Genomic DNA, 27,491 nt, shown 5'->3' with positions numbered 1-27,491 from the left:
ACAAAATGTTAATAACTTAATCCTCATAGATTCTATTAGATTGAACGGAACTTGACAAACACATATGTTCATCATATCTATGATAAGCTATGTTTAATCTAATAGAATCTATAAGCTATTAACATTTTGAAAACACAAAAAAGTGGTTGACAATTTCAATGTGTGTTTTCATTATGGAAAAGTACCACAACATCACTCACAACACAACTGTAAGGTTAATATTAACATTTTGTTTATAACTTTGGTGTAAACGCAGCTTGAGTCTGTTTTTAGCCAGTTAGCATACCCTACCATTCTACTATATCATACCGTAGGCCTTTAGTAAATATACCGTACTACTGTATTTCTAGGAAGTAGATATATTGAAATCCACTTCAAACTTTCAGAATATGTTTGATGGGAAACATTGATGTTACTAATGTTTTTTACTGACAGTTGAAAGTGAGTGTGACTACAATATCCACCATGAAAATGTAGTACTACTATTATTTGATCAACGAATTGAAATTTCATTTTTTTCATAATTTATTATTGTTTTGTTTTCTCAGAGCGCAAGTCAGCAGGAATCATCATCATCATCCAGCTATGAATCTACAGAATACGTAAGTAACTTTGAACTATAATATACTTTGTCCATTTTCATTTTGACATAAATCACACACCATCAGAATGATCCAGAGATGAAAAATAATGTTGCCTAGTGTCTCCCGCTCCCGAATGTTGTCCAAGATGTCCAAGCCAAACTCGGTGTTTAGCCAAAGTTCTGCATTCAGTCATTATATCGCAATTACGCATTTCGTTGTCACTCTCGCTCTATACACTATTATACTTCTTATAATATATTCACTTCTTCATATATAGAGCTACAACAATTTTATTGAAATAAAAAAAGTTCTTTATTGAAGCCTACGAGATTCTTACAGACTAGAAAAAATCTATAAGAATTTCGTGGGCTATGCTGGTATTTTAAAAGAGTTCTGTATAACTTTGAAATATTTGGATATTATGTTGTTCTCTAAGGGCCGTTTGCACAGTGTAAGTTCAAGCTGAAGCTTAAACCAAATCTGGATTTTTTTTTGGTTTAACCTAAAATTCCGTTTGCACAGTATCAGTTTCCTCTAAGAGTAAAAAATCAACCAAAGTATTAAATTAAACATGTGGATTTTAGAAATAGATTATATTTTTAAACTGAAATTTCAATTTTCTAGCCGTTACAGCATATTCTACTGTAATGAAACCATATGTTTTCTTTACAGTCGAGTATGTTTCCTAGTTCCGAAATAGGAACAGCAAAACTGCTACAAAAAACAACCTTCAGCGCTCCAGGTGGAAGTTTTGTCAACTTCCACAAAATTCCTGATTCTGAATTTGTAAACTAGGTTATGTTTATAGAATGTGTGTAGTAACTTCAGCACAAGCTGGTAATGTTTTCTATTTCTCAATTATTCTTCTTCAGATTATCAGTACAAAAAATAGTGTACGCTACTTGGACGTGGATGGCTTTTGCAGTGCTCGAATGGAATTCTAGTCTCGGCTAACGCCTCGACTAGAAACATCATTCTCGCCTGCAAAAGGCCCCTTCCCGTCCATGTGACGTAAGATACCATTGCGGATAATTTAATCAATTCAAATTTTAAATTTATTTTTCTGAATTTGCATCAACAGGATTATGCTGCAGGTGCCACCAGTGGTTATGTTGGTCAATCTGCTCAAGCTGCAGGAGCTGCTTATGGTGCTGCCACTGGCGCTGGTTATGGTGTCGCTGGCGCTGGTTATGGTGCTGCTGAAGCTGCTTATGGTGCCGCTTATGGCAGTTCGGCTTATGGAGCTAGTATGGCCAGTGGAGCCTCAAACTACGCTGCCGCATCCTCCTCCAAATTCGTGAGTAGTTTCACTCAAACAATCGAACAAATATAAGAACCAGTTGGACACAAACTAAATTAATTTTAAACTGATAGACATTGCTAATCTAAACTGAACTAGTACTATATAGTAGTTGTGTGAGCAGTAGACCCCGCGTAGTTATAAACCACAGCCTCCTCTTATACTGTCCATCAGAGTAAATTCTGTCTGTATGTCGTGTTGGCGAGATATCAGTGTGAAAACGGCTAATATGGCTGTTGGGGATGGTGTATCAAAAATGCTAACATCAAAAGCTAACCTCCTTCAAGACATACAGGCAACAGGTCAGCCCGAGTTAAAATCAGAGAAAGGTCGGGGAAAATACTTTGTTACTTTCAGTTATGAAAGTCCACCTGACAGCTGATTTTTTAGTATGCTACTTTGACATACGTAAGTACTTGCCTGGGGTGTTGTGGACATCCCTGTTGAGTTCGACATAGCTGTATAATCAAACAAATCAACAAAATATTATAAAAGTTGGTTAGTCCTACTAAGCAATATCTAGTTTGAAGGTACTGGCACAAAGAGCTAGCTAGCTAACCACCACATCGAAAATGAATGAAATTTACAACACTGGGGTGTTTTGAACATCCCACGCGACTACCACACATGGGTCAGAATATTCAGATCCTTCTGGGGATTATTTTTGAGGATTATCTTGAAGGAGACAGAATATTCAGATCCTTCTGGGGATTATTTTTGAGGATTATCTTGAAGGCGACAGAATATCCAGATCCTTCTGAATATACCCATTGATTTTTGGTCTTTATTCATCTTCTTTTTCGTTTTTCAATTTTTATGTGGTTTCTTTGATTTCCTGTCTAGTTTATTTAATATTTACTAAACTCTCTACAGTGTTGTATATTTCATTTGATTTTCTTCAATCCCCTGTTAAGTTCAATTACAATTTGTGAAATTATCTTGAATGTTTGTATATTTAATCAATTCTGAAAAGGTTTTTCAACATTTGTTGAATTTACTTCAAAGTTTGCACACATTCTATTATCCAATCTTTGGCATATTTTCTTTAAGCTTTCTTATGCCTAGTCCTCCCTCACTTCCGCCCAGTGGCTTGCCAAGTCGCTGGTCAAGCTTACGCCAAGCTGGTAAGCTTGGCCATGTTGGTCTTGTCATCCACACTGCAATGTGGTCATTTGTGGATGCTCGGCTGGTCACTCGCCTTTGCTTGACAAAAATTGGAGCAAAGGCAAATGAAGGTGAGCGATGGCAAAGCAGCTATCCCCACTCTGGCACTTTTCATCTTTTCAGAATTTGTATTTATTTTATTGTTTTGTTAAAAATAATAAATAATGAAAGACGCATACATGTACATTTTGATGTATGTTTTGAGTTAAATATATTGCTGCATTGAACAATAGTGCGAATGCGACAAAAAACTCTATCCAATTTTGTTCATTTGATGCGATTTAATCTGATTTCCAGCCTACTTTGCTCACTGTTTTTTACATTTTGTGTTTTGTCAAAGAGCTCCGCTTCGTCAATGGCTGCCTCTTCAGCTTCATCTAGCGCCGCCATGTCAGCCTCTGCCTCTTCCTATCAGGCCAGCCTCGACTACTACCCAAAACTCAGAACTATTCCTTTCTTCAACAACGTCTTCCAGGCCATGTCTTGTGATGACATCTCATCTTACAGCAGCGTAAGTAACATAACCCAACCTAACAATAACAAATCAACAAATACAAATAACCATTCACAATGTTGTTCCAGCCAGCTAAAGTGCTTTTTGCTAACTCTGGTTTGTGAACGCCCCATCTAAAATCAACTGCTATAAGCCAAGGTCTATAAATACAGGTCATGGCACTCATGCTCCTTATGGAGCGGCCATTATGTGGGGTCTTTATAGCAGTACATTTGAAATTCCAATCTGCTCTTAACAAAATCATGCATTATGCTTTTTAAAAACAATATTCTGGTTCAGATAATATGTGAATTCAGGTTTTCGATTTTTAATACTGTAATGAAATTTCAATAATAAATGGTTCAATAATTCATTTTTTTATTATTAAAAATATTGTTATTATTCTTGTAACTTGTTATGATTCATAAGGCATTGGGACAGAAGGCTAACCTCAAAAACAGTTAAACCTCCCAATCAATTACAGTAAATCTAAAAATCAACAATTCAGTTCCTAGTTGGAATCTAAATTTGTTTATTCTGTCGGAAGAATTTATTTTACAATTCAAAGCCAAGCAATATCCCTTGAAAATATAACAAAATAACACATCATGTTGCTCAATCTATAATGACAACAGCTGATAAATTTGAAAGTTGCGAACTAGAACTCCATAAAATGGCGATTTTTCAATGCATCACGGGATTGTGTCATGACCTGTATTTATAGACCTTGCTATAAGCTAACTGCAATAGTGCTCCAAGCGGATAATTTACTCAACAACAAAAAATTTGAGTGAGGAGAAGAGGTTAGTTTGAAAAATTAGGGTTATAAACAAATATGGCCGCCGTTTTAACAGAGTTAGCTAGAGTTAGCAGACTCAAACCTGGCATGAGTAACAAAATAACCCACCTAAATAAAAAATTCCACAAATATGAATCACAAAGTTCTAAATACTCGAAGTACTTGAATACTTTAGTCTCTGTTTGGCTTAGTCTCTGTTTGGCTGGTGAAACACCAGCACGAAACGCGTCGCCACACCAATGAATGTGAGTGTTTTTTCACTTTAAAGTTATATAAGAATATAACAATAATAATCACAAAGTGTTTTTGTTTTACTAAGAATTATCAAGTGGTTAAAAAACATTGCTTTTTCACAAATCAAGCTGAATTTCCCACATTAGTATCAGTGAACATATCTGCTACAGTAAAAATATAATTTGCATGAGTTCTTATGTGACTATTCATACTAGCTTCTAAATATAATTCACATGAGTTCTTATGTGACTATTCATACTAGCTTCTAAATAATTTGCATGAGTTCTTAGATAGAAAGCTTTGATATTGACAATTTTTTTTTCAATTGCTTTACTCGAACGTAAAATTACAATATATCTAACAGATCTGTTAAGAGATGTAATTATTTACTTATTATAATGATTCCTTCATCCATTCCTTATATTTATCTTTTCATTTTCCAGACCAGCATGTTCCAAAGCAACTCCCTGTTTAAGAGCTACTTGAGTGTAAGTATTCATTCATTTCAATCAAAATTCATCATTCATTCGAACAATATTGATCACCCATTATATTATATTAATCATTTAACCTGTTATATCAATCAATCAAATAGCCTACAGAAGAAAATATTAAATAAATTCCTCAACTGTGAATTGTAGCTATGTTTCAATCTTTCTGGTGAACTCCATTTTTAATTTTCGTACCTTAAGCTGCGTCTACACCAAAGTTATTAACAAAATGTTAATTACTTAATCCTTATAGATTCTATTTGATTGAACGAAACTTGAAGTTATGTTCAATCTAATAGAATTTATAAGGATTAAGTTATTAACATTTTGTTAATTAATAACTTTGGTCTAAATCCAGCTTCAGAGTTGTGTTATGAATGGATATATTTTCAATATTTTAAATATAATAGATACCATTTTTATAATTATTTTTCGTTTTTCAGTGTGCCACCGGTATGAGCTTCTCAAGCTTCCAAGGTGCCGAATTCTCTAGAGTTTGCTCTGCCTTCTCATCGAACAAGGGTGCTTTTGTCGGAGTGAGTATCAAGAAATTCAAACTTTTTCTACCAAAAATACAACAATATTTTCAAAATTCTTCTCAATTTTTTATCTCAATGTCAACGTCAAGGCTCAGTTTTGAAACTACTTTTAGAACGAATAACGGTATAGAGAAATGAACGAAATAGAATACACATTGTTTTTCTATCAGAAATACACCAATATTTTCAAATTTTTTCTCAATTTTTCATCTCAATGTCAACGTCAAGGTTAAGGAATACACATTGTGACATAGAGATTATAGAACCCAGAGATATAGATGCCTATGGTGAAAGAGCTCCAGAATCCCATTTCTTTTATAAATTCATTGCCATTAGAGTTGACAATGTTACAGAGTAAAAATGAGATTCAAACAAAACTTAAAGTGCACTTCATAAGAATAAATAGTTTCGATTAGTTTCAGGAATGAATATTACTACAATACGTAATTATATAAATATGTATATTTCTTAATTCAATTTGCCATTACTATTTAGGAAAGATGTTTGATATTTGACTTTCATTTTTTGTGTTATTAATCTTTATACAGTTTTTGTTTGAACTTGTGAACTTTTCTTGTTTCACTATATCTTCAATTTCAATTTTTTTTTCATTACAGCTCGTCAGGAACTTTGCCAGACGCGTAAGTTTTACAACTTTTTCAACGTGTTTCTTAATAAATTCACATCCATTCTTTCAATAGTTTCTCCTGAATCTTGTCTTTAATCTTGCATCAATTCGTCCAAACATTGTCATGTATTTTGTACAATGATCGACTCCAATTTTACATCAATGAGTCTTCAAATGTTGAAAAATATGCATTTAACCGTGTAAAATTATCCAATAATTATGATATCATTTATCATAATATTATTTCATGATATGATAATATTATTTCATAATATTCCATGATATTATTTAACATTATAATATCATCAAAAATCGCCTTGACAATGTTACAGAGAATCGGGAAAACTTTTAATAATAATAGTTGATAATTAAATCATGACCAGCAAGAATATTCTCAGACAATTCTCACCGAAGAAAGTATAAAACCTGTCATGAGATTTGAATTATTTCTTCAAAGATGGCTGTTTTAAAGTTGCCACTTCGTAAATCTATAGTATGAAACTATAGGAAGCCTACTATCACATTATTTTAATCATGAATTATTATAGTACAAACTCAAAACACTTATTGTATGACTTCCTAAAATTTCTACAAGAATTATTCATTATTTGAATAAGTTATATTTTAGTGACTCTTATATTATTATGTTACTCTTACACGAGTATACTAACATTTACAAATACAGTAATGAAGTTTTAAAATTGATTATTGTTGTTTCACTTTACAAATGCCAGTTATCTAATTTTTTATGTGTTTTTTCTTTGCCTCACACAGGGTTACATCTACAAATCCAGCTTCGCTGTAAGTATTACTATATTTTTCAAGTTTATTTATTGTAAAAATGTCCACTTCCTACATCCTATTAACTCATTTACCAAAATATATATCATTTTTGTACTGCTGTTTCTTTTTAATTCCTTTATTCATTTTTCTATACTCAAGTATTAAATTTTTTGTATTCATCACAATATATCTCTGATAACATCAATTTCTCATAATTTTATAGGTACTGCAGTACATATACCAATTTTTTATTCAATTTTAAAAGCCAACGTTTCTAAATGTTGAGATATTATCCGGATATTATGAGAGACAAAGTGGGAAATAGACTGTATTCTATTCAGTTTTGGGCTTTATTCATTTCCCAATCATTCATCGTTGAGAATGATATTGCATCTATCAATGTATAAATGAATAGAGTAAATAATTTAGCTATAATATAATAATTATATTGAATTATTCTATAATATATTATATGGATAATATATCATGTATCCATCTACCTATCACAGACATTATATCCCAGAAACGAAGAAATTCATTTGAACTGATTAACCTCAATCCTTGCACAAAGGATTTTTTAGTGATTGTAATCTAAGTAATATTTTACTTGTACTTTTGCTTTGAGCATTGAAACCACAAATAGCTAAATAATAGTTTTAACCTGATTGAACGATAACTATAATGAATTTCGAAATATTACTTATATAGATACCAGGTGTCCCACGGAGAGGTTTACACGTTTGATTTTATATTACGTGCCCATTCATGCACAGAACTTTTTCAAATTTTACACAGTTTACAAAGTAGGTTCTAAAAATATTCTGGGAAAATTTCAAATCCCTAACCTTATAAACAAAATGGCTGCATATTGGAAAACGATACTTTAAAAACATTAAAAAGGTGTTTTTGGTTTTATAAAATATTTTTATTGTTTCACTTTAGGGCAATATAACTTTTTTATAAAACAAGGCCTAATAAAAAACCTTAAAAGTCCAAAATTATTGAAATTGAAACCCATCCACAGCAACACACTGATAACAGCGCTCAAGAAATGATTCGTAAGCTCTTACAAAGAAACTCTGCGGTATCAGGAGAAGTTCCTCTTCTATTGTTTGCTTTAGTTCCACATCATTATTGAATTTATAGGCATAAACTTTCTCCTTCAAGTAACCCCATAAAAATAAGTCGCAAATAGTTGAATCTGGTGATCTGGTGGCCAATCTCAAAAATCACTTCCACGACCAACCCAACGGCCATGAAGTTTGTCATTTAGTAATAATAATTGGTTAATATGGTTTGCGAAATGAGGTGGAGCACCATCTTGTTGCAAGATTGCTTGATACCATCAAATGAGGCAATACTAGTAGTTCTGTGAACAGTAGACCTCACGCAGTATTCTCATCCACAAGTACCTGATTGAAACTATAGACCTTATGGAAATGGCTTCTCCACACATCTGTGTAATCACTTGTCAGCTGATTTATGATGAATAATTCTATAGTCTAATTTTTACTCTAATATTGGCGTATGAAAGAGGCTCCTTTTTCCTTTTATATTATCCTTGAAATGCAAAATTTCCAAAAACCTTGTATATACGTCGACGCGCAATTAAAAAAGGAACATACCTGTCAAATTTCATGAAAATCTATTACCGCGTTTCGCCGTAAATGCGCAACATATAAACATTTAAACATTCAAACATTAAGAGAAATACCAAACCGTCGACTTGAATCTTAGACCTTACTTCGCTCGGTCAACTACTGCAACTTAGTAAACAAATGAGATAATAACTCATGAAAGTAGTAAGCGAATTGGTAAAATTTTTAAATTTGCCGCCATTTTGTTTCTACGAAGGTTAGGGAGCTGGAATTTTCCCAGAATATTTTCAGAACCTACTTTGTAAACTGTGTGAAATTTAAAAAAAAACTGTGCAAGAATGGGCTCGCAGTATAAAATTGAACGTGTAAACCTCTTTGTGGGACACCCGGTAGATTAATGAATGTGTAATAATAATTAAAATTGATTAATGATTGTTTTCTTCTTCAACAGACCTCTCTTTTGTCCTACACACAATCCACAGAGATGTGGAGTGCTGCTTCCCGTGTATGTATTCTCAATTATCACTTATCATTATTATCATTGCTAGTTATTAATTCATTTTAATGAGGTTTAATAAAACCAGATCAATTACTTATAATTCAATAATATTTGAATTTCCATTGTTCATTCAATCATTATTGATATTTTCATATAGTTTTACGATTAACATTATATTGAAAACCATTCACTAATATTCACAAATTTAGAGTGTTGGAGCTCTCATTCTTTTAATACGTCAATTATTCTTTTGGAATCTTCTATATTGAAAAGGATTTGAAAAACTACGATTAACATAACTAATATTGAAAACCATTCAATAATATTCACAGATTTAGAGTGTTTTAACGCTCTCATTATTTTAATACGTCACAATTATTCTTTTGGAATCTTCTATTGATAAAGTAGTCTCAAGTATTTTGTAATATCAATTTATTATTTAATAATTTATAATATTAATAAAAATTTAGGAGACTGACAGTTTTTGGCTTTGTTGTCCTCTTTCAATAATTCTCCACGTTCGTTTTATACTAGTTTTCAAATAATTGAAGCAATGTGAATTTCATTCTATTATAACAGTTTTTTTTTCTTTTTCCATCGAATAGTATTACCTGATTTTGCCAATATTCTTAAAAATTAAGCTTTTAGTTTAGTCGTTCGATGATTTCTCTAACAGTCACACCACTTGATATGTGCACAGTTTTATAATGTTGGATGAATAATTACCAATTTCGTTTTTTCTATCTGATGAGATGAATAATAGATATTACATTATGAATTTCTATTTTTTTCCTGCCAGAAATTGGAAGTTCCTTAGAAGTATTACACTTTAATTATGAAATAATTCATCAATTCACTAGAACATATTCAATGAAATTGGACGAGGTTTACAATTTAGTAAGTTGATATTTTTTCCTTATATTTTAATATGATGTTCCATAAGTTTTATTTGTGATTCCAGTTCTCTTCATTCTCCAACATGCAGACTTGGTCACAGTGTGGAATCGTGAGTAAAATTAATAATTGAATAATTAATTATCAATCTATTCACACCATAAAACCAATATAAGTTCGCTTAAAATTTTAGAACATTTCTTTGGAATAAAATAGCCTGTAGGCTACTTCATGCATTCAATCTGTGCTGGGGTGGAATAAACTATTATAACTATTTTTGTTTCAAGTGAGGTAAAACATTCCCTCAATATTTCATTGGTATTCATTAATTATTACAGTCTAAATGTGTTATTCATAATTTGGAGGATATAATTTTCCTCTCTCTTAAAATTGAATTCTTTTTATAAAAAAGATGGTAGCCGGTATTCAGTTTTATTTATTCATTTATTCGTATGGCTTTATCGGCAGAGAAATCCATTTGGATGTTCTGCCTCGCCGTATTTCCCAATGTCATTTCCTATAAACACTCAAGTTTATAGGTTATGTATTCGGATCTTTATGTTTTCTCACTAGAAATTTGCACTTTAACTTCCTGAGCTTTTATTTTATAATGTTTAAAATCAAGAAAACTATTTTCAAACACAAATTCACATTGTAAAAGCAAACAAATATAAAATTTTGATGATAATATTGAACTGAGAATTTCACATTACAAATTTTTCAGTTTTATTGAATTCTTGTCTTATATAGATAATAAAATTAGTAGAATTGATGGTGATGTGAAATCTCTCCATAATAAGAAAACAAAGATATTGTCAAATTTCACAGAAAATACTGAGTACAGCTGATGATGCGTTGGTTAACTACGTGAAACCATGGTTCTGTTTTAAAGTTTTTAATAAATTTTCTGTGAAATTTGACAATATCTTTGTTTTCTTATTATATAGATAATGTTTATCGATTAAAATCCATAGATAAGAAGAACAACAGATCTTTCCATAAGGAGCTATTTTTTGCTATTGGAATACTTGATAATAGAATAGAACAATAAATTTGAAAATCTGCGTTACATATGAGTGAATCCATACATATTGATCCAATTCATGGTTTATAAAATTTAAAATTTTTATTCGTTTTCTAATTTTGTATTTATTTTTCTGTTCACAGAACGCTTTCTTCCAGCACAAGGCTTACAGGAGTTATATCATGGTTAGTATAAATTTTAACATACTTTGAAATAATTTTTTGTCATTGAGAACTCATTTAGAGAGACAGATTCCATGCTCTCTTTTATCTTAGAATTTTACTGGAAATAACTAATGTACCAAATCTCTCTGATAATTTAATTTATTTTTATCAAATTCAAATTTATTTCTCAAAACATACACAATAATTATAATAACATCTAAAAATAATACAAGAGAAATACTATTAAATATATAAAATTTTAAATTACTCTGATGATTTGTCTACTTCACCCCAATACAAGAATCAGAGGTTAATACAACTCGGAATATCTTCTTGAAATGTATTTATTCAGGGCTACTAATTTTCATCTATAAAATAACAATATAGTACCCTTTTTAAAAAGTTTTTAAAACTATTAGTTTAATTTGTCATTTTATATTGAAAACTTTTCAAAAAAGGTTACTACAATGTTATTTTATGGATAAACAACAGCTGGGAATGTCTGTTTCATTATTTTTTGACACGATTATTGAAATTGATATTGATTCCAAGAGATAACACTAGAAACTATACTAAGTTATAATTCTTAGTTAAATAAAGAAATATTCATGTATATCTCTTTATTTCCTCTTCACCTCTAGGTTTCTCAATTTTCTCTCTAAGAGCAATTCCATCAGAGTAGAATATATAAAAATTACATCTATTTGGAAAGTTTATTCTTGTTAAAATTTGTAATTCTAATGATATTCCTCTTTCATTTTTTTCAGAATTTCTGTGGTGTTGTAAGTAGAACCTCGACTTTTGATACTTACAAATAACAAGATAAGTACCTAGATCTAAGTTATAGTAACTATTGAGTAAATAAATAAATTAGTGAGAACAACAAGTGCCAAATAATCAATTGGAAATTTAAGATACAGAATATTTTTATTGTAACAATTATTCAATCGTTCAAATGTTGGCAGTTTCGATGATATATACATATTTTACAATAATTATTACAACTTTTGAATTTTTAATCTATAATGGCTCAATAGAATGAATACTGTAATATTATTCTTTCTTCATTATTTTTGAATTCTTTTCAGTTGATCAAGAGTGATCTTGGTTAATTCACAGCTTAAGCTTCCATTCAAGAAAAGTTAATGAATTAATTTTATTTCCTCCTTGAAAGTAGGTATAACAAGTAGCCTAACAGCTCGTATTCAACTTTCAATATTATTATGATTTTTCTGCCTCTATTTCATCTTCTTGTTCTTCCTCCTCATTCCTCCCTCTCCTCCTCCTCATCCTCATCCTCATCCTCATCCTCCTCCTGTAAAATAGTTTCTCCTGCTATACCCATTTTAAAACTCATCATTCTCTTCCGCCATTCTTCAAAATAATTTTTCAACTTTTTACATCATTATTTTTAAAGCAATCCTGGGGACGAAACTGCTATTTCAAGAACCCTTTCCGGATACTTCAGATCTAACCCAGTCGCAACCTCATTGGTAAGTTTATAAAATTGTTTAAAAATGTCTTAATTATCCGTGAAAATCAAATTCTTCCATATCTTAAAACGTCGCAGTATATGGTACATTATCAGGATAACTGCTACTCTTTCAACTTCGGATAGACATATAGATTTAGGTGGCAGCCAGTTTTTACAAAACCTGCCGATCAGTCTCCCAAAAATTAAATAATTTTATAACTTACAGTATATGTTAGGCCTTTATTAAGGCCTATACCTACCTATATGGTAGGCCTATGGTAGGCCAGGATAAATAACTACTAGCCCAGACAAGAATAGACAGACTTAAATCTATGCTATCAGGTTTTCAATTTTAAAGTGATGCAAGATTGGTTGAGAACCAGTTGTATCTTCTGTTTATTATCAGTATATTGTATTAAATTATTAATACACATAAAGATTTCCTGGTGGCTAAACCAGCATCAATAGCCTACTTAAATACCCTGGAAGCATGCCTCTAATTTCCAGGTCAAAAGTAACTAAGATATTTTCATTCGTTTTATATATGAATTTTCTATTGTTTTCTTTTTTCGAATTTTGTGATCATAAATGTGTTGTGTATACTGCCATACGCTAAATAAATAAATTAAATTATTGAGGCAGTAATATATTGCCGATTATATATATCAGCAATTGATATATTATTAATATATTGAGAGATTGTAGTATATCATTGGACGAATCATTGTGATATATTTGCTGAAAATGAAGAAGCATTTTCTAATCTCCTTGTACTACTGAAGTTGAAACCTATAACATTAAACGCCGCTTGCTTAAAATATAGCGAGAATATTATTCTGATTATAGTTATAATAACTATTATTCAGAATATAAGTTCTAATGGCAATATTCATACGGTCGGGCTGAGTGAGAATAGCCCCATTAGAGCTCATAGGAATTATATTTTCACTGAGATAGTCACGTTCACTGTGTGGGAATTCAGATTTATTCAATACAAACGTTCTTTCAAGCTTTTGAAAAGTGATGAAACTCTTTTATCGCCCTCAGACCATCTTCTATTCAATTATTCATTGATTGTATATTTATTGAATGAAAAAGACTAAGAAATTGTCAAATATATTGAGTAAGAGATTGTATATTTGCATTATTCTCAAACATGTTTACTAACTGATTTTTCTTTTCTTTTCAGTTCTTCAGACATCTTCTCCTCAACGTGAGTATTCAGCACATTAATTGGTTTGATTCAAAATTAACTAGTATAATTAAAAAAAATATATTGATAATGTCAATCATACTTGATAATTTCAAAATGAGGAAGGCTAAAAATAAAGAAGCCTTTCAAACAAATGTAAATTCAATTTGTGCAGACAATATCACTTTCACTGCTCTTATAACTTATTGATGATTCAGCAATGAATGAATTGAAGTTTTATAATTTCAGTGTAACATTCACTGTGAAATGAAAATTAATGAGTGGTCATTATAGCAATCATACATAGCCACCAATTCTAATCTACAAGATATTTTGTTGTATTTTATTCAGTCTCTAAAAGAGAAATTAAGTTGGAAAACGTTCTTTACTTGATGTTCAGATGAGTTAATGCTCATCGTGTTGATACGTCAAACATTCCTCAATATTTTTCTGAAATTTTTCAGGAAATTTCATTCCTGAAATTTTTCAATATCATTAATAATAGGATAATCTATGATCGATAATCTGTCATCTGTTATCCATTGAAGCACTACCGTACCTCCATAAACTACCTCCGTAAACAGAGGTAGTTCAACACACTTGTAGTTTACCTCTGTTTGCGGAGGTACGGTAGTGCTTCAGAGGTAGTTTACGGAGGTAGTGATTGAAGAGATTATTTTTTCAATATCATTAATAATAATATTCGTATGGTTTTTATTGGTGGGGAATCTCTTACGGAAGTTCCACCTCGCCTGAATTATCATTGAAGCTGTCAATGGGCCTTATGACTGTCATACTTCAGCTGGGACCGACTGTTAATCGTGCCCGTCCAATGGCACGGGAGTGACCTGGTCAAAAACTTCTGGTGTTGAGCGGGGTTTGAACCTGGGATCTCTATGCTGCTACGCAAGCACTCTATCCACTAGACCACGGATCACTACATAATAATAATTGTACATATTTGAACGTTATGGATCTCACTGAGGTCTTTTATTAATATTGGAATTTTGTATGACATGAGCCCAGTTCAAAAACTTTTGGTCATGAGCTGGATTTGAACCTGGGATCTTTATGCTGCTACGCAAGCACTCTATCCAGTAGACCACGGATCACTCCTTTTTTTATTGATGTTGGAGAACGTTTTGATTTGTTTTTCAGAGGGTGAGCTCATCATGCTCGTTCCAGCAGTACGCCGCTTTGAACCAACAGTCGTACATGGCTACCAGAAGCTCCAGCTTTGCCTACTACGGAGGTTTCTACAATGCCTTCCAACAATCATCATCGTCATCGTCATACGCCAGAACACAAAGCATGTCATCTTCTTCATCATCATCAATGAGCTCTTCCTCCTCATCTTACTCTGCCTCAAGGGTCAGTCAATTCTCCTCATCTACTCACAAATTACAATTCCTCATTATAATTTTAAACAAGAATGAACAGTTAATATTCAGATATACTGGTATCAGCTATCCTCTATAGTAGGCAGTGGCAAGGCTGATAATCGGCAACGCTGTTCTCATAATGAAACTGGTAATATAGTCAGTGGGAACCTTAGTTTACAGCATGGAACATGTTATCTCTTACGTCATCTCAATCATGGAATAAAATAGTGTGTTAATACTTTGCCAAGTCCGCCTCCTCATGGCAATATCACTGCAAGCAATTTCCAAGCAATAACACTGCAAGCAATTGGGCATCAATGATAGTTTGGAATGATCAAGAATACGGTTATCATCATCACTAAAAATGAGTAGGCCTATTATTAAATTGAAAAATGACAAATTCAATCAATCAATTATTTATACAAATAAATTGATTGATTGATTGACAAATTCAATTTTCAGTCCACCAACTATATTGAGGATGAGTGTTAGGTTAGGTCTAACCCAACCTAACCTAACCAAACAGTTTTATTATATGGTAGGCTACATTTTTCTATTTTTGTATTTGTCATGTTTATCACTTAATTTGATGAATAAATAAATTGAATGGAAATATGTGTTTTCTAGTCATACCAATCAGTCCAGCAGTACTACAGCTCCACCCTCTACCAGAGCAGCCTCTTCCGTGGATGCTTCGAACTTCAATCCGTTGACACCTCCAAACAAGCCGGTTTCTACAGCAGTGTAAGTGAAAAATGACTATAATATGTTTTATCTATTTAAAAGCTTATTTACCTTTGTCTCTCATTTTTTTTCAATTCCTCTAGGCTAGAACTAGTTTTGATTCGTGAAACTTTGAATTATAATTTGTCCTGTCAATGTTTCTCTCAAATTTTTCATAATATTCAATTAATTCATCTCAAAACAAACATAGGAAGGCTCACAGACTACTTCCAGTACGAGCTTTTATGACATAGACTATATGATAGCATAGCAGTATAGGCTACAATATGTAGTATCCTTTTATATTGCTGTTTTTTTTTTCATAAAAATGTATCTACTATTGAGAAATATATCATAGGGCACGGTGTGGGAACACGAAAAAGTGGTAAATTGTTCTAATTCCAGTGGTAAATTGTTCAATCACGTGACTATTGCAAAATGTTCCCATGGAACGCCATTTCAAAATCGTTGGTTCAAGCTTTTGGCGCGCAATTATGAAGTTGATTTATACCAAAATGTGTCGTGTACTATAAGATATCTTGCAGCTTATTTTTTTTCAATTCCTCTAGGCTAAAACTAGTTTTGATTCGTGAGACTTTGAATTATAATTTGTCCTGTCAATGTTTCTCTCAAATTTTCCATGATATTCAATTCTCATCAATCAATTTTCTTTTCAATTTTCAGGTCTTCAGCCAGGGCTACGACTATTCAAGCAACTTCGTAAGTATAGGCTACAATTTATAAATAAAAAAAATAGAAAACTTACATATAGAAGTTCAACAAGACATGATGTGATGAACCCGTGAGGGCTTCAGCAATTTTATAACATTATATTTTCGAATGGAAGATTGCATACACCTTTTAAAATTGAAATAAATAAAATCAATACAATTATTTATATGAAAATTAAAATTGAATTACTCTCAAATTAATAAAACCAATATAACTTTTTATAAGTAGGTCGAAACTAGTTGTTGAAATGTTCTAAAGTTTTTAAAATGTTTTAAATAAAAAGGGTACTACAAGTTTTATATTGTTTTTATCAACAATATTTATGTTCAATGAAATCTGAAAAAAATGACTATCTGTGTGGCAAAGTTTGGATGGTAAAATATTCACTCCACCACTTAACCACGTTATTTTGTATTCCAATATCTCTGCACTATCATCCAAGTTTGTAGCATTGCTCACTTCTTCACTAATTCACGTATTTTCATCTATTCAGGGAACCTGCTTCCAAGATGCCTACTACCGTAAATACTTGTTGGTAAGTAAGAATTTATAAATCTATTTGATTCTCCAATATCTAGAGAATATTCTTTGAATATTTTTAATTTGTTCAACGTCAATTAAACATTATTTCCATATTGAGATAGTGATAGCAAAATATTCTTAACGGAAAAATTTTACTGCAAATGACATAGAACAAACATTACAATTTTGTAAAATGAAAGATCGTTGGAAAATTGATAATAATAATAATAGGCTAATAATAATAATTAATTCCAATGTTTATTTTGTCCACATAGAACAAACATTACAATTTTGTAAAATGAAAGATCGTTAGAAAATTGATAATAATAATAGTAATAATTAATTTCCAATGTTTATTTTGTCCACATAGAACAAACATTACAATTTTGTAAAATGAAAGATCGTTAGAAAATTGATGATGATAATAATAATAATAATAATAATAATAATATAATAATAATAATAATAATAATAATAATTAATTTCCAATGTTTATTTTGTCCACATAGAACAAACATTACAATTTTGTAAAATGAAAGATCGTTAGAAAATTGATAATAATAATAGTAATAATTAATTTCCAATGTTTATTTTGTCCACATAGAACAAACATTACAATTTTGTAAAATGAAAGATCGTTAGAAAATTGATGATAATAATAATAATAATAATTAATTTCCAATGTTTATTTTGTCCACATAGAACAAACATTACAATTTTGTAAAATGAAATATCGTTAGAAAATTGATGATGATAATAATAATCAATTTTCAATGTTTCTTTTGTCCACATAGAACAAACATTACAATTTTTTAAAATTAAAGATCATTAGAAAATTGATGATGATAATAATAATAATTAATTTTCAATGTTTCTTTTGTCCTGTATTATGTTTTCTTCTTCAGCATGAAACCTTTTTACACATAAATTTTGGAATTCATTACTAACTTCTATCATAAAATAGATTATGTATTACTAGTGAATTTAGTACTTTTTTCTTCACAGATATTTATTTTTATTTAATATTTTTACAGGCATGCACTGGATATTACGGCGAATACAACGCTCAGATGAGCAGCACCCTCTTCTCTGTAAGTCCACATCCAGTATCAACTCATAAATTATTTATATTTTTATTTTAAAATAATGATAATTCCAATTTCGTATTTCCAATATTTATATTCTCAAAGAATAATAATTCCAATTCTGTATTCTCTCCTACACCGATACATATTATACAATAACCTATATACTTATTCACTTTTTATCTTATTGAGCAATCATTTGATGATTGGGTTTTATTCTCTGCTTGATAAATAAATAAATAAGGCCCGTTTCTAGTAAACTTATTGCATATAATTGACCATTAAATCTATAGAGTTTTTGAAAACCTATCATGGAAAGGCTCAACTTATTTTCCAGAAACTGACTCTTCAAAAAGTTTTCAAGAAACCTCAATTTTTTCGCTAGATTATTATTGAAAAATACAGTCTGTTAACAATTTATCTGTGTTGAATATTATCATAGATAAACAATAGCGTAAGTAGATATCCCATGATATAGGGCGTTTATGTCGCAACTTTTACTGTTATCTCAAGCCGATTATTATCGATTACTGTCGGTTTTTACTGTTTTGTTGGTGTGAGAGTGTATGAACGGCACAGTATGAGAGACTACTAGCGCCACACAGCTTCACGGGAAAGAATTATGTGGACTATCGTCTTGAAATAACAGTAAAAGTTGCAACATAAACGCCCTATACCATGGGATATCTACTCTTGCTATTGTTTCTCTATGATATTAACTTCATGAGAATCTCTTATTCATGGTTGATAATTGAGAAAGTTCTATTATCTTTAAAAATGTATAAATTCAGGACTACTTTCTTGTATTTATAAAATAGAATTATAGTAAAAAAATTATATAATAATAATAACAAATAATATAATAAAATATTCTATTAATTTCAAAAGGGTACTACAATTCTATTTTATCATCTTATTCATTTATTCTACAATCTTCTGTTCGGAGTTGCATCGGTGTATTGATACATATGCAGTATCAACATTGGAGTAGATCAGATCATTGTTATATTATACAGTGTAAAAAGGGAGATATCAGAATATTATTGGTACTTTTCGGATTGGTTTCTACTGTTTTGCAGATTTGACTCCTAGTGAGATCTATTGTCTATACATCTTTGTCTACAGAATTCTTACGTAATAATTATTTAGCTGTCTGAAGTTATTCACACTATTATCCGATTTTTAATTATTGATACGTGTATCATTTTAACAAGTGGCTAACTAGTCAATACAATGAGTTCACTCTAAACACTATTATAAGATTCATTTCTTCCAGCTTCTATTATTTTTTTCATTCAAATTCTGTATTTTTATATGTCCACAGTACGCCCAGCAGCATCCAGGATTCTTCGCCAGGGTAAGAAATTTCAATTTTTCATTTCACATTTAAATTTTTTTGAAAATTTTACATTTTCATTTCCTCAGACAATTTCAAAATATTACTTTTTTACTCTGAAACAAGTATGTTCATTGCCCTTGTTCCATCTTCCATCAATATTATTCATTATCTGCTCACATTATGTACTCACTGCCGGCGCACAAGTTTTCTTTGCCGGTAGTGCCATTTTGTAAGTTAAAATATTTATTTTATCAATCTGTATTATTTTATGGCAAATAAATGAATTTGAATTTGAATTTGAACAATGGAATTTTTCTGAAACACTGATGACATTCGAATTAATAAATCTTCATCAAATATCTGTATTCTATTACTTTTTCAACCAAATTTCTAAAATTTGACAGATAATTACACATTACTAGACTTGATTTGACCTGTAAACTGATATTTTATTTTGTTCTTTGAATCATGTTTTACAACACAGTTCGTTACAGTACTTGAAGAATGGCAGAAAAATGAAAATTCAATTTAGCTTATAATGTATACAGTTATTTTGCAATATTTTAATAAATTGTTTCTTTTTATCTAATGATTTGCTTTATTATTTTTTTTGCAGAGTACCAGGCTTTATGCTAGAAACGTGAGTAAATGACAACCATGGCATCAACTGTAACTTCTCCTTAATTTTTTCACTTTTAAATGTGAAAATCTCACTTAGAGATTATCTCCTCCTCTAATTTTTCACCAGTACTTCCATTTCAAGAATCGTTTTCTCTAGTACTTTCTCCTTCATCTTTTTATTTTCCTCCTCTTCTTTTGTATTTATTCAAATGATTTAAAATAATTTATACTCTATTAATATGTTTTACTATTTATAATCAACTTGAACTGGATTGTAGCTGAAAAGTTGTGTGATTAGAATAGAATACAATTCCAACCATTAAAGATTGAAGAATAGCTTACTATTGAACGCATGTAATGCGAAGAGATCTATTGGAAATTAGTTTTTCTCAGTAAAGTAAGAAATTTATCAGATAGTAGCATGCTTTCAACCTAATCACTTAAAATAATTATATTTCTTGATTTCATAAAACAACATAGAAGTTGCTCAATTCAAATGAACATATCAATTTCAGCATATCAAATACAGCAAAGGTTTATTTATTCATTTATTTACAATGTCAAGGAAATTACAGAACAAGCCAATATCACAATATCAGAATAGCACAAGCCATCAAGCTCAAGTCATAAATAATTCGATCACTCAATTTCAACACAGTTATCTCAGATTCATGTATCGTTCAAAACGTATAAACTATATAATTATAACTAATGGATATATATAATTATTGAAATATAGATTATGGCACTATTAATATTTGGAAGCCACTTGAATAAGACAAGAAATGAATCACAAGATTTGATTCAGCATATTATATTCTATAATGTTAAACTTTTACAAAAATTACAATGTAAAGCTGCGTTTACACCAAAGTTATTAACAAAATGTTAATAACTTAATCCTTATAGATTCTATTAGATTGAACCAAAGACCTTAAAGAGATATAGACCCACAATGCCTAAGCCTTCCCAATGATAGCTCTTACTTGAAATTGAAGGCCGCCATTGGGGTATTTTAGCACGAGATATTATATCTATATATTTGTAATACTATAGATTACAAAGGCATTGGTATGTGATAATCTTATAGGTTGCCCCCTCAATGGCCGATTTCAATTCCAAGTACGACACTAGCGCTGCATGTGAGTCTATGCATCTTTAAGGTCTTTGGATTGAACGGAACTTGACAAATACATATGTTCATCATCTGTATGATATGTTATGTTCAATCTTATTGAAACTATAAGGATTAAGTTATTAACATTTTGTTACTAATAACTTTGGTGTAAACGCAGCCTAAGATTCTTTTAATGTAATAATACCAATTCAGATTGAAACTATCAATAACTGATAGATATTAATTGTTTGTTATTTTCTTCATTATTACAGGGTGCTTTCTTCTCATCACAAATTGGAGTAAGTTGAATTCTAATATTTTTTCAATTTTTAAAATTTATAAATCAACCAGGTATTATATTTTTTGTAACATAACAGATTTAGGGCCATATGCTAACACTACGACGCTCGCTAAACCACGTTTACTTGTAGATATGGTTGCATTTATCATAATGTGTTCCATACGAGGTTCAAACGAACAGCTGACATTTCTCCGTTTAAAACATAGAGAAACAATAGCGTAAGTAGATATCCCATGGTATAGGGCGTTTATGTCGCAACTTTTACTATTATCCCAAGCCGATTATTGTTGATTTCTACTGTTTTGACCGGGTAAGAGTATATGAACGGCACAATATGAGAGACTGCCAGCGTCATAAAGCTTCACGGGAAAGAACTACGTGGGCCATCGGCTTGAGATAACAGTAAAAGTTGCGACATAAACGCCCTATGCCATGGGATATCTACTTATGCTATTGTTTCTCTATGGTTTAAACCGAGTGACTGCATACGGCCTCAGTCTATGGTAACGTATTCACTCATAGGAAAAATACCTAGCTATTCTTAGGATAAGAAGTAGTAACAGTTGTCTGAAATTATGATTCTCATTAATTTATCATAATTTTATACTAATGATTCTCTAACAAATTGTAATTGTAATGATTCTATCTTTGATATTCACAACTTTTTATTCTTGCTATATAACTTAATGATATTTAAGCGATTCAAAGCACACATGAAAAAAACATTCTACCTGAAGAGTTGTAGAATTTTCCTGATGCTGCCTTCCAACTTTTATATATATATATATATATATATATATATATAATATATATATATATATATTTCCATTCTCAGTTCTGTTCTAGAGGAATCAAACTTCTTGATGCAAATATCTAGTGCAATTCTTGATAGTGTTGTTCGATTCTGTCTATTTTTCGTCTATTATATTGTTTATTCTTTGTTTGTTTTCAGAAAATGTTCGTGGACCAGAATTCCAACTTTTTCTTCTCACAGCAGGTCCAACAGGTATGTATGAAATTATAAGTTGATAGGAATAATTGGAAAATAACAAATAATTCTTATCAGAAGCCACCTTACATATCATAACAGTTCAGAGATCTGAAATCTTTTTATCTAATTCTAAAATGAATAACTAAAAATCAACTTATCATTTGCAGAATAACAATAGTGAACAAACTTTCTAATGGAAAGTTCTTGTGTAAATGGGGAAAATAGTTACTTTTGAACAATTGATTATGACATAGAAGTCAGGTATTTATATAAATAAAAGCTATTAGCTTCTACTTACATTAGTGTAGCGCTTTTATCTTTATAAATACCTGACTGCTATGTCGTAATTAATTATTCAAAAGTGATTATTTAACAAGCAGCTCGTAATGAATCAAACATTGAAGAGAAAAATAGTTATTTGTATATCTAGAGTGAAAAGTACTGTTTTTTCTCCCCGAGGGAAAAGTTTGAAGCCCGAGGCGAAGCCGAGGGCAACAATTTTTCTGAGGGAGAAAAAACATTTTTCACTCGTGATATACGCAATATTTTTCCTCCACCTACATTTTTATAAAAACTGCAAATAAAAGTAAATATTTGAAACTGGGCGTTTCATTTGAGAATTGAATAAATTGATTATAATATGGGTCTATAGTTTTAAAATTCTTTTATGGAGGATAAATAACATAAAAGTTCATTTCAAGAATAAATTGTTGAAGGAATGAAGGCTCATTAGGATTAATCTAATAATTGTGAAATTCCAATTTTATTATTTATTATGTAACTTACTCATTAATTTTTATTTTGCAGTACCGTTCGCAATTCTTGAGCGTCCAAGCTTGGAATTCATTTGGACTGGTGAGTAGGCATATTTCCTATAAAATGTTCTGCATTTCAGTATCATTCAGATGTATTGTAAAATACTTTGTGACGTAGCCTTATGTACGACTAGCCGTCAGGCTCGCTTCGCTCGCCATATCCGTCTAGCCAGGGGGCTCCGCCCCCTGGACCCCCGACTGGATCGTCCAAAAATTGGGTCAACGGGCTCGCTTCGCTCGCCTACATAATGTAAACATTGCTGTCTATTACTTGATGAAAGAAGTGAGAAAACGCAAAAACGCTATTTTTGGGCGTATCTTTGGCGTTATTTCAAATTCCTTCTAACACAACATTATTACACCCTAGCTTAGCTTCTGTACTAAATTTGGACAATTTCTGTTCAATTATTCTCGATAAAGCTGAGAAACGTTAAAAAACGCTGGAAAAACGCAGATTTTGGGCGTATATTTGAAAATTTTTCCAAATCTGTTCTTAGTGCGCCTCTAAAGGGCCAACTGAACATACCTACCAAATTTGAACGTTTTTGGTCCGGTAGATTTTTAGTTCTGCGAGTGAGTGAGTGCCATTTCGCTTTTACATATATAGATTGTATCTTCAGGCTAAATGAATTGATTGATTGATTCTCTGAATCAATAATTATTGTCAAGTATGAATAAGTAGGAGGAGGAGGAGGAGAGGAAGACCAAGACGGTCTTGGAGGGATGAAGTGTATGAGGCTATTGTAATGAGGAATTTGAGGGGTGATGAATGAGAGGACAGACAATCTTGGAGGCCTCTGCTACTACTAAAAGAAGGAAGACAGTAAACTACTGTAAAATCCTAATTTTATTAATAAATAAATATTTTTGAATATTATAATGTTATAAAATTTGATATATTTGTAATTATTCATCAAACCTATTCATCTTTGGATGCTTGCCAACTTCGTAATCAATAAAAATCGTATACCAGATACATCCGATTTTTCAAATGGACTCCTAGTTTTGTTTGGAAGTTATCAATGATAGTTGCATTTTTCTATAGGAAAATAATCTAGGGTCTCTCACTCACTATCTCTTCATCTGATTTCTCATTTTGTTTGCTACAATGATACTTGATTTTGTTTATTTTTCTAATTACTTTTTTTTCTGTTTTGTTTTCAGGCCAATCTCTTCCAATGTCGTTACTACCAACGTAAAATCTGCGTAAGTATTCTATGTTCTTCCAAAAAATCATCACTTCAAACAGTTTATGCCAATGAAGAATAATGCACCGTAAAATCTCTCTCTCTCTCTCTTTATTCATTTATACAATAAGTACATTATCAAAATGATAATTATAAAAATTTTTTAATAAAATAACAGAAAACTCACAACATACTACCCTGAAGTAGAATTCACCAATGTTTATTGTGATTAGCATTTCAATATGTTTGAATAATTCTTCATGTTATTTTTTGTGATAGGCCTATACCACAGAATAGGTACAGAATGGAATCTTGTAATCAATCGCCTATCTAACCAATGCTTTTTACATGACTCCAATACTAAACACGTCACGTGACCTTGGGAAGTTCCAATCCTGTTCTTCTGATTGGCTCGTGGCAGTGAATGAGATCAATATTGATCCGGATCATTAAAGTGATCCGTACCTACCATCAATACAATTACAGTGCGGAGCTTCCTAACAAGATGGCTGATTTTAGCGTCAGGGTACTAGCCAAGTTTCCATACTGTATGTATACTGTGCCTATACCATACTAGCAATTCTCATGCTCTTTTTCATAGCGTGTATTTGATCCAATGATTTGAGAATACTATAACTTCTGTGAAAATTATATTAAGATCAACTAACTCAAATTTAAAAAACTAATTTATCACTGCGAAATAATCACTTATCTAATATCTGTTTTCTTTTCTTTTTTCAGAGCTTCTTCGGATTCGTAAGTTGTCTACTTTATTCTTATTGTTATCCTACAATATTATATTTTTACAATATTCTTTACATATTTTTACAGCCCACTTTTATACTTATGATGTAGTGATTGTAAAAATGATTCGGTAAACAAGAAAAAACCTCTCTCATTTCAGTCCAGTTTTACACAAAAAAATTCTACCAACTTTTGTTAAATCCTGCTTGCACGATTTATATACTTCCATATTCATATTATACATTCTTTACATTAATTTTCATATTCTTCATTTAGTGGGCATACGCAGTGTCGAGGTATGTATTTCACTTAGTATTTATGGACAGTACGTACTCAAGTTTGCAAGAATATATACTAAATTTATTTGCATTTTTAAATTTTATTTTGTGATTCAAAAGATGATAACTCAGAATTCATGGTTGATATCTATTGTACAGTACTCGGATTCATTTTTTTAATATTTCAATTCAAAAGATATTCTTTTAAAAGATATTGCTTCAACTCCGTTCAACTCTAGTCGATTCCTTTTGAGCTCGATTTCAATTGAATTAATCTCATTTTCATTTATCCATCAACATTTGTACAAGATTTTACGGAAGGAATCAACAGGCAGATGTTTAATGTAAAATTTTTAATTTTTTTGGGGATATAATAGTTTTGGGTCAGTCCCAATCATATTCATAATATGATCTGTAATATTGTATCCACATAATTAAATGAAAACAGATTGAAGCCCTGAACTTTTTAAACTCCAATTTATAAAACACACAGTCAAAAATTATAGGTTATAAAATAGTCACATTTGATTTATTTATTGTATTTTATTTGGTTGCAGTCTTCCTACAACTACCATCAAGTGTCCAATGCGTTTATCTCACTCTTCAATACCAACTTCTCTGGAGGTCTTCTTGCTTTGAGACATTTGATCTACAGGGTAAGAATCTAGTTTGTTAGGTTCGGAATCCACCTGAAATAACCTTTCCATGTCCTGTTACATTTTAGAATTCCTGATTTGAACTTATACTTTGCAGCACCTGATACATCAGCTACGTCTTACATACAGTATAACATTCTCATTCATTTATGTAGTATAGAATCCTCATTCTTCTTACATACAGTATAACCATGGAGAAAAAATAGCGTAAATTATGCTATTGTTCCTCTATGGTATAACATTCTTATTTCTTGTTTCTACTCAATTATTATATACCATAGTTATTACTTCTTTAGAACTAGTAAGTCGCGGTGAAGATCGATGCCACTAAACAACTGGATCGAGTAGTATATCTATCTATATCTATCTATCTATCTAACTGTGCTATCATGAAAACATTTGGAGTCTTTGATATGGATATAGAAGAACGCTAGCGAGCTGAAATCTACATATAGACCTGACGGATCATGAAGAGTATGGTACCTATTCTAAACTTTGAAAAAAACTAATATTTTGAGACCAAAAATAAATATTTGTTGCCAAAGTATTGATTTCAACTGTTTTCTTTGTTGCATAAATACATCGGACTACTAATTTCAACTATAGTTTTTGTTGCATAAATACATTGGACTGATGATTTTGTTGCATAAATTCATCGGACTACTGATTTTAACAAGAGTTTTTTGTTGCATGAATTCATGGGACTATTGATCTTATCTGGTTTCTTTGTTGCATAAATACATTAGACTATTGATTTAAACAGTTGTATTTGTTGCATAAATAGCCTACATTAGACTATTGATTTAAACTGTTGCATAATTACACCGGACTATTAGTTTTATCGGTTGTCTTTATCCTTTATTCATTCTTGATTCATTTATACAATAAGTATATTATGAAAATGATAGGGAGAGGAAAAATAAGGTAACCTTGTGCTATTCCTCTCCCAAATTTAGACATAGTCCGAAATAGGTCTTGTAGTTCTTCAATTAACAAAATTTTCAGTCCTCAAGTATTTTCACAAAGTGGATATTGTATAAATACATCGGACTATTGATTTTAACCATGCTTTTGTTGCATTAGGCCTATTTGACTAGTGTCTTTGTTGCATAAATACATCGCACTATCAATTTTAACT

The 27,491-nt window shown here is 30.9% G+C and overlaps 1 protein-coding gene across 1 annotated transcript in view; it reads left to right on the top strand.

Moving 5' to 3' along the window:
* Nucleotides 1-27,491, top strand: part of LOC120353920 (uncharacterized serine-rich protein C215.13-like) — a 31,364-nt gene that overhangs the window by 2,507 nt on the left and 1,366 nt on the right. The window contains 27 exon segments of the mRNA XM_039439454.1: nucleotides 549-602; nucleotides 1,666-1,881; nucleotides 3,389-3,662; nucleotides 4,929-5,062; nucleotides 5,509-5,601; nucleotides 6,222-6,245; nucleotides 7,007-7,033; nucleotides 9,065-9,118; nucleotides 10,074-10,118; nucleotides 11,174-11,215; nucleotides 11,962-11,976; nucleotides 12,612-12,620; nucleotides 12,622-12,687; nucleotides 13,858-13,881; nucleotides 15,019-15,231; nucleotides 15,870-15,986; nucleotides 16,650-16,685; nucleotides 17,191-17,232; nucleotides 18,254-18,310; nucleotides 19,629-19,661; nucleotides 20,260-20,283; nucleotides 21,654-21,680; nucleotides 22,635-22,688; nucleotides 23,481-23,528; nucleotides 24,653-24,694; nucleotides 25,417-25,431; nucleotides 26,255-26,353. Of these exon segments, the coding sequence (XP_039295388.1) occupies nucleotides 549-602; nucleotides 1,666-1,881; nucleotides 3,389-3,662; nucleotides 4,929-5,062; nucleotides 5,509-5,601; nucleotides 6,222-6,245; nucleotides 7,007-7,033; nucleotides 9,065-9,118; nucleotides 10,074-10,118; nucleotides 11,174-11,215; nucleotides 11,962-11,976; nucleotides 12,612-12,620; nucleotides 12,622-12,687; nucleotides 13,858-13,881; nucleotides 15,019-15,231; nucleotides 15,870-15,986; nucleotides 16,650-16,685; nucleotides 17,191-17,232; nucleotides 18,254-18,310; nucleotides 19,629-19,661; nucleotides 20,260-20,283; nucleotides 21,654-21,680; nucleotides 22,635-22,688; nucleotides 23,481-23,528; nucleotides 24,653-24,694; nucleotides 25,417-25,431; nucleotides 26,255-26,353 (1,884 nt within the window).

The sequence above is a fragment of the Nilaparvata lugens genome, chromosome 12 (assembly GCF_014356525.2).
Source record: "Nilaparvata lugens isolate BPH chromosome 12, ASM1435652v1, whole genome shotgun sequence".
Taxonomy (NCBI): Eukaryota; Metazoa; Arthropoda; class Insecta; order Hemiptera; family Delphacidae; genus Nilaparvata; species Nilaparvata lugens.
Note: the sequence above shows the minus strand (reverse complement) of the source record. Positions and strands in the feature narration are given on the sequence as shown.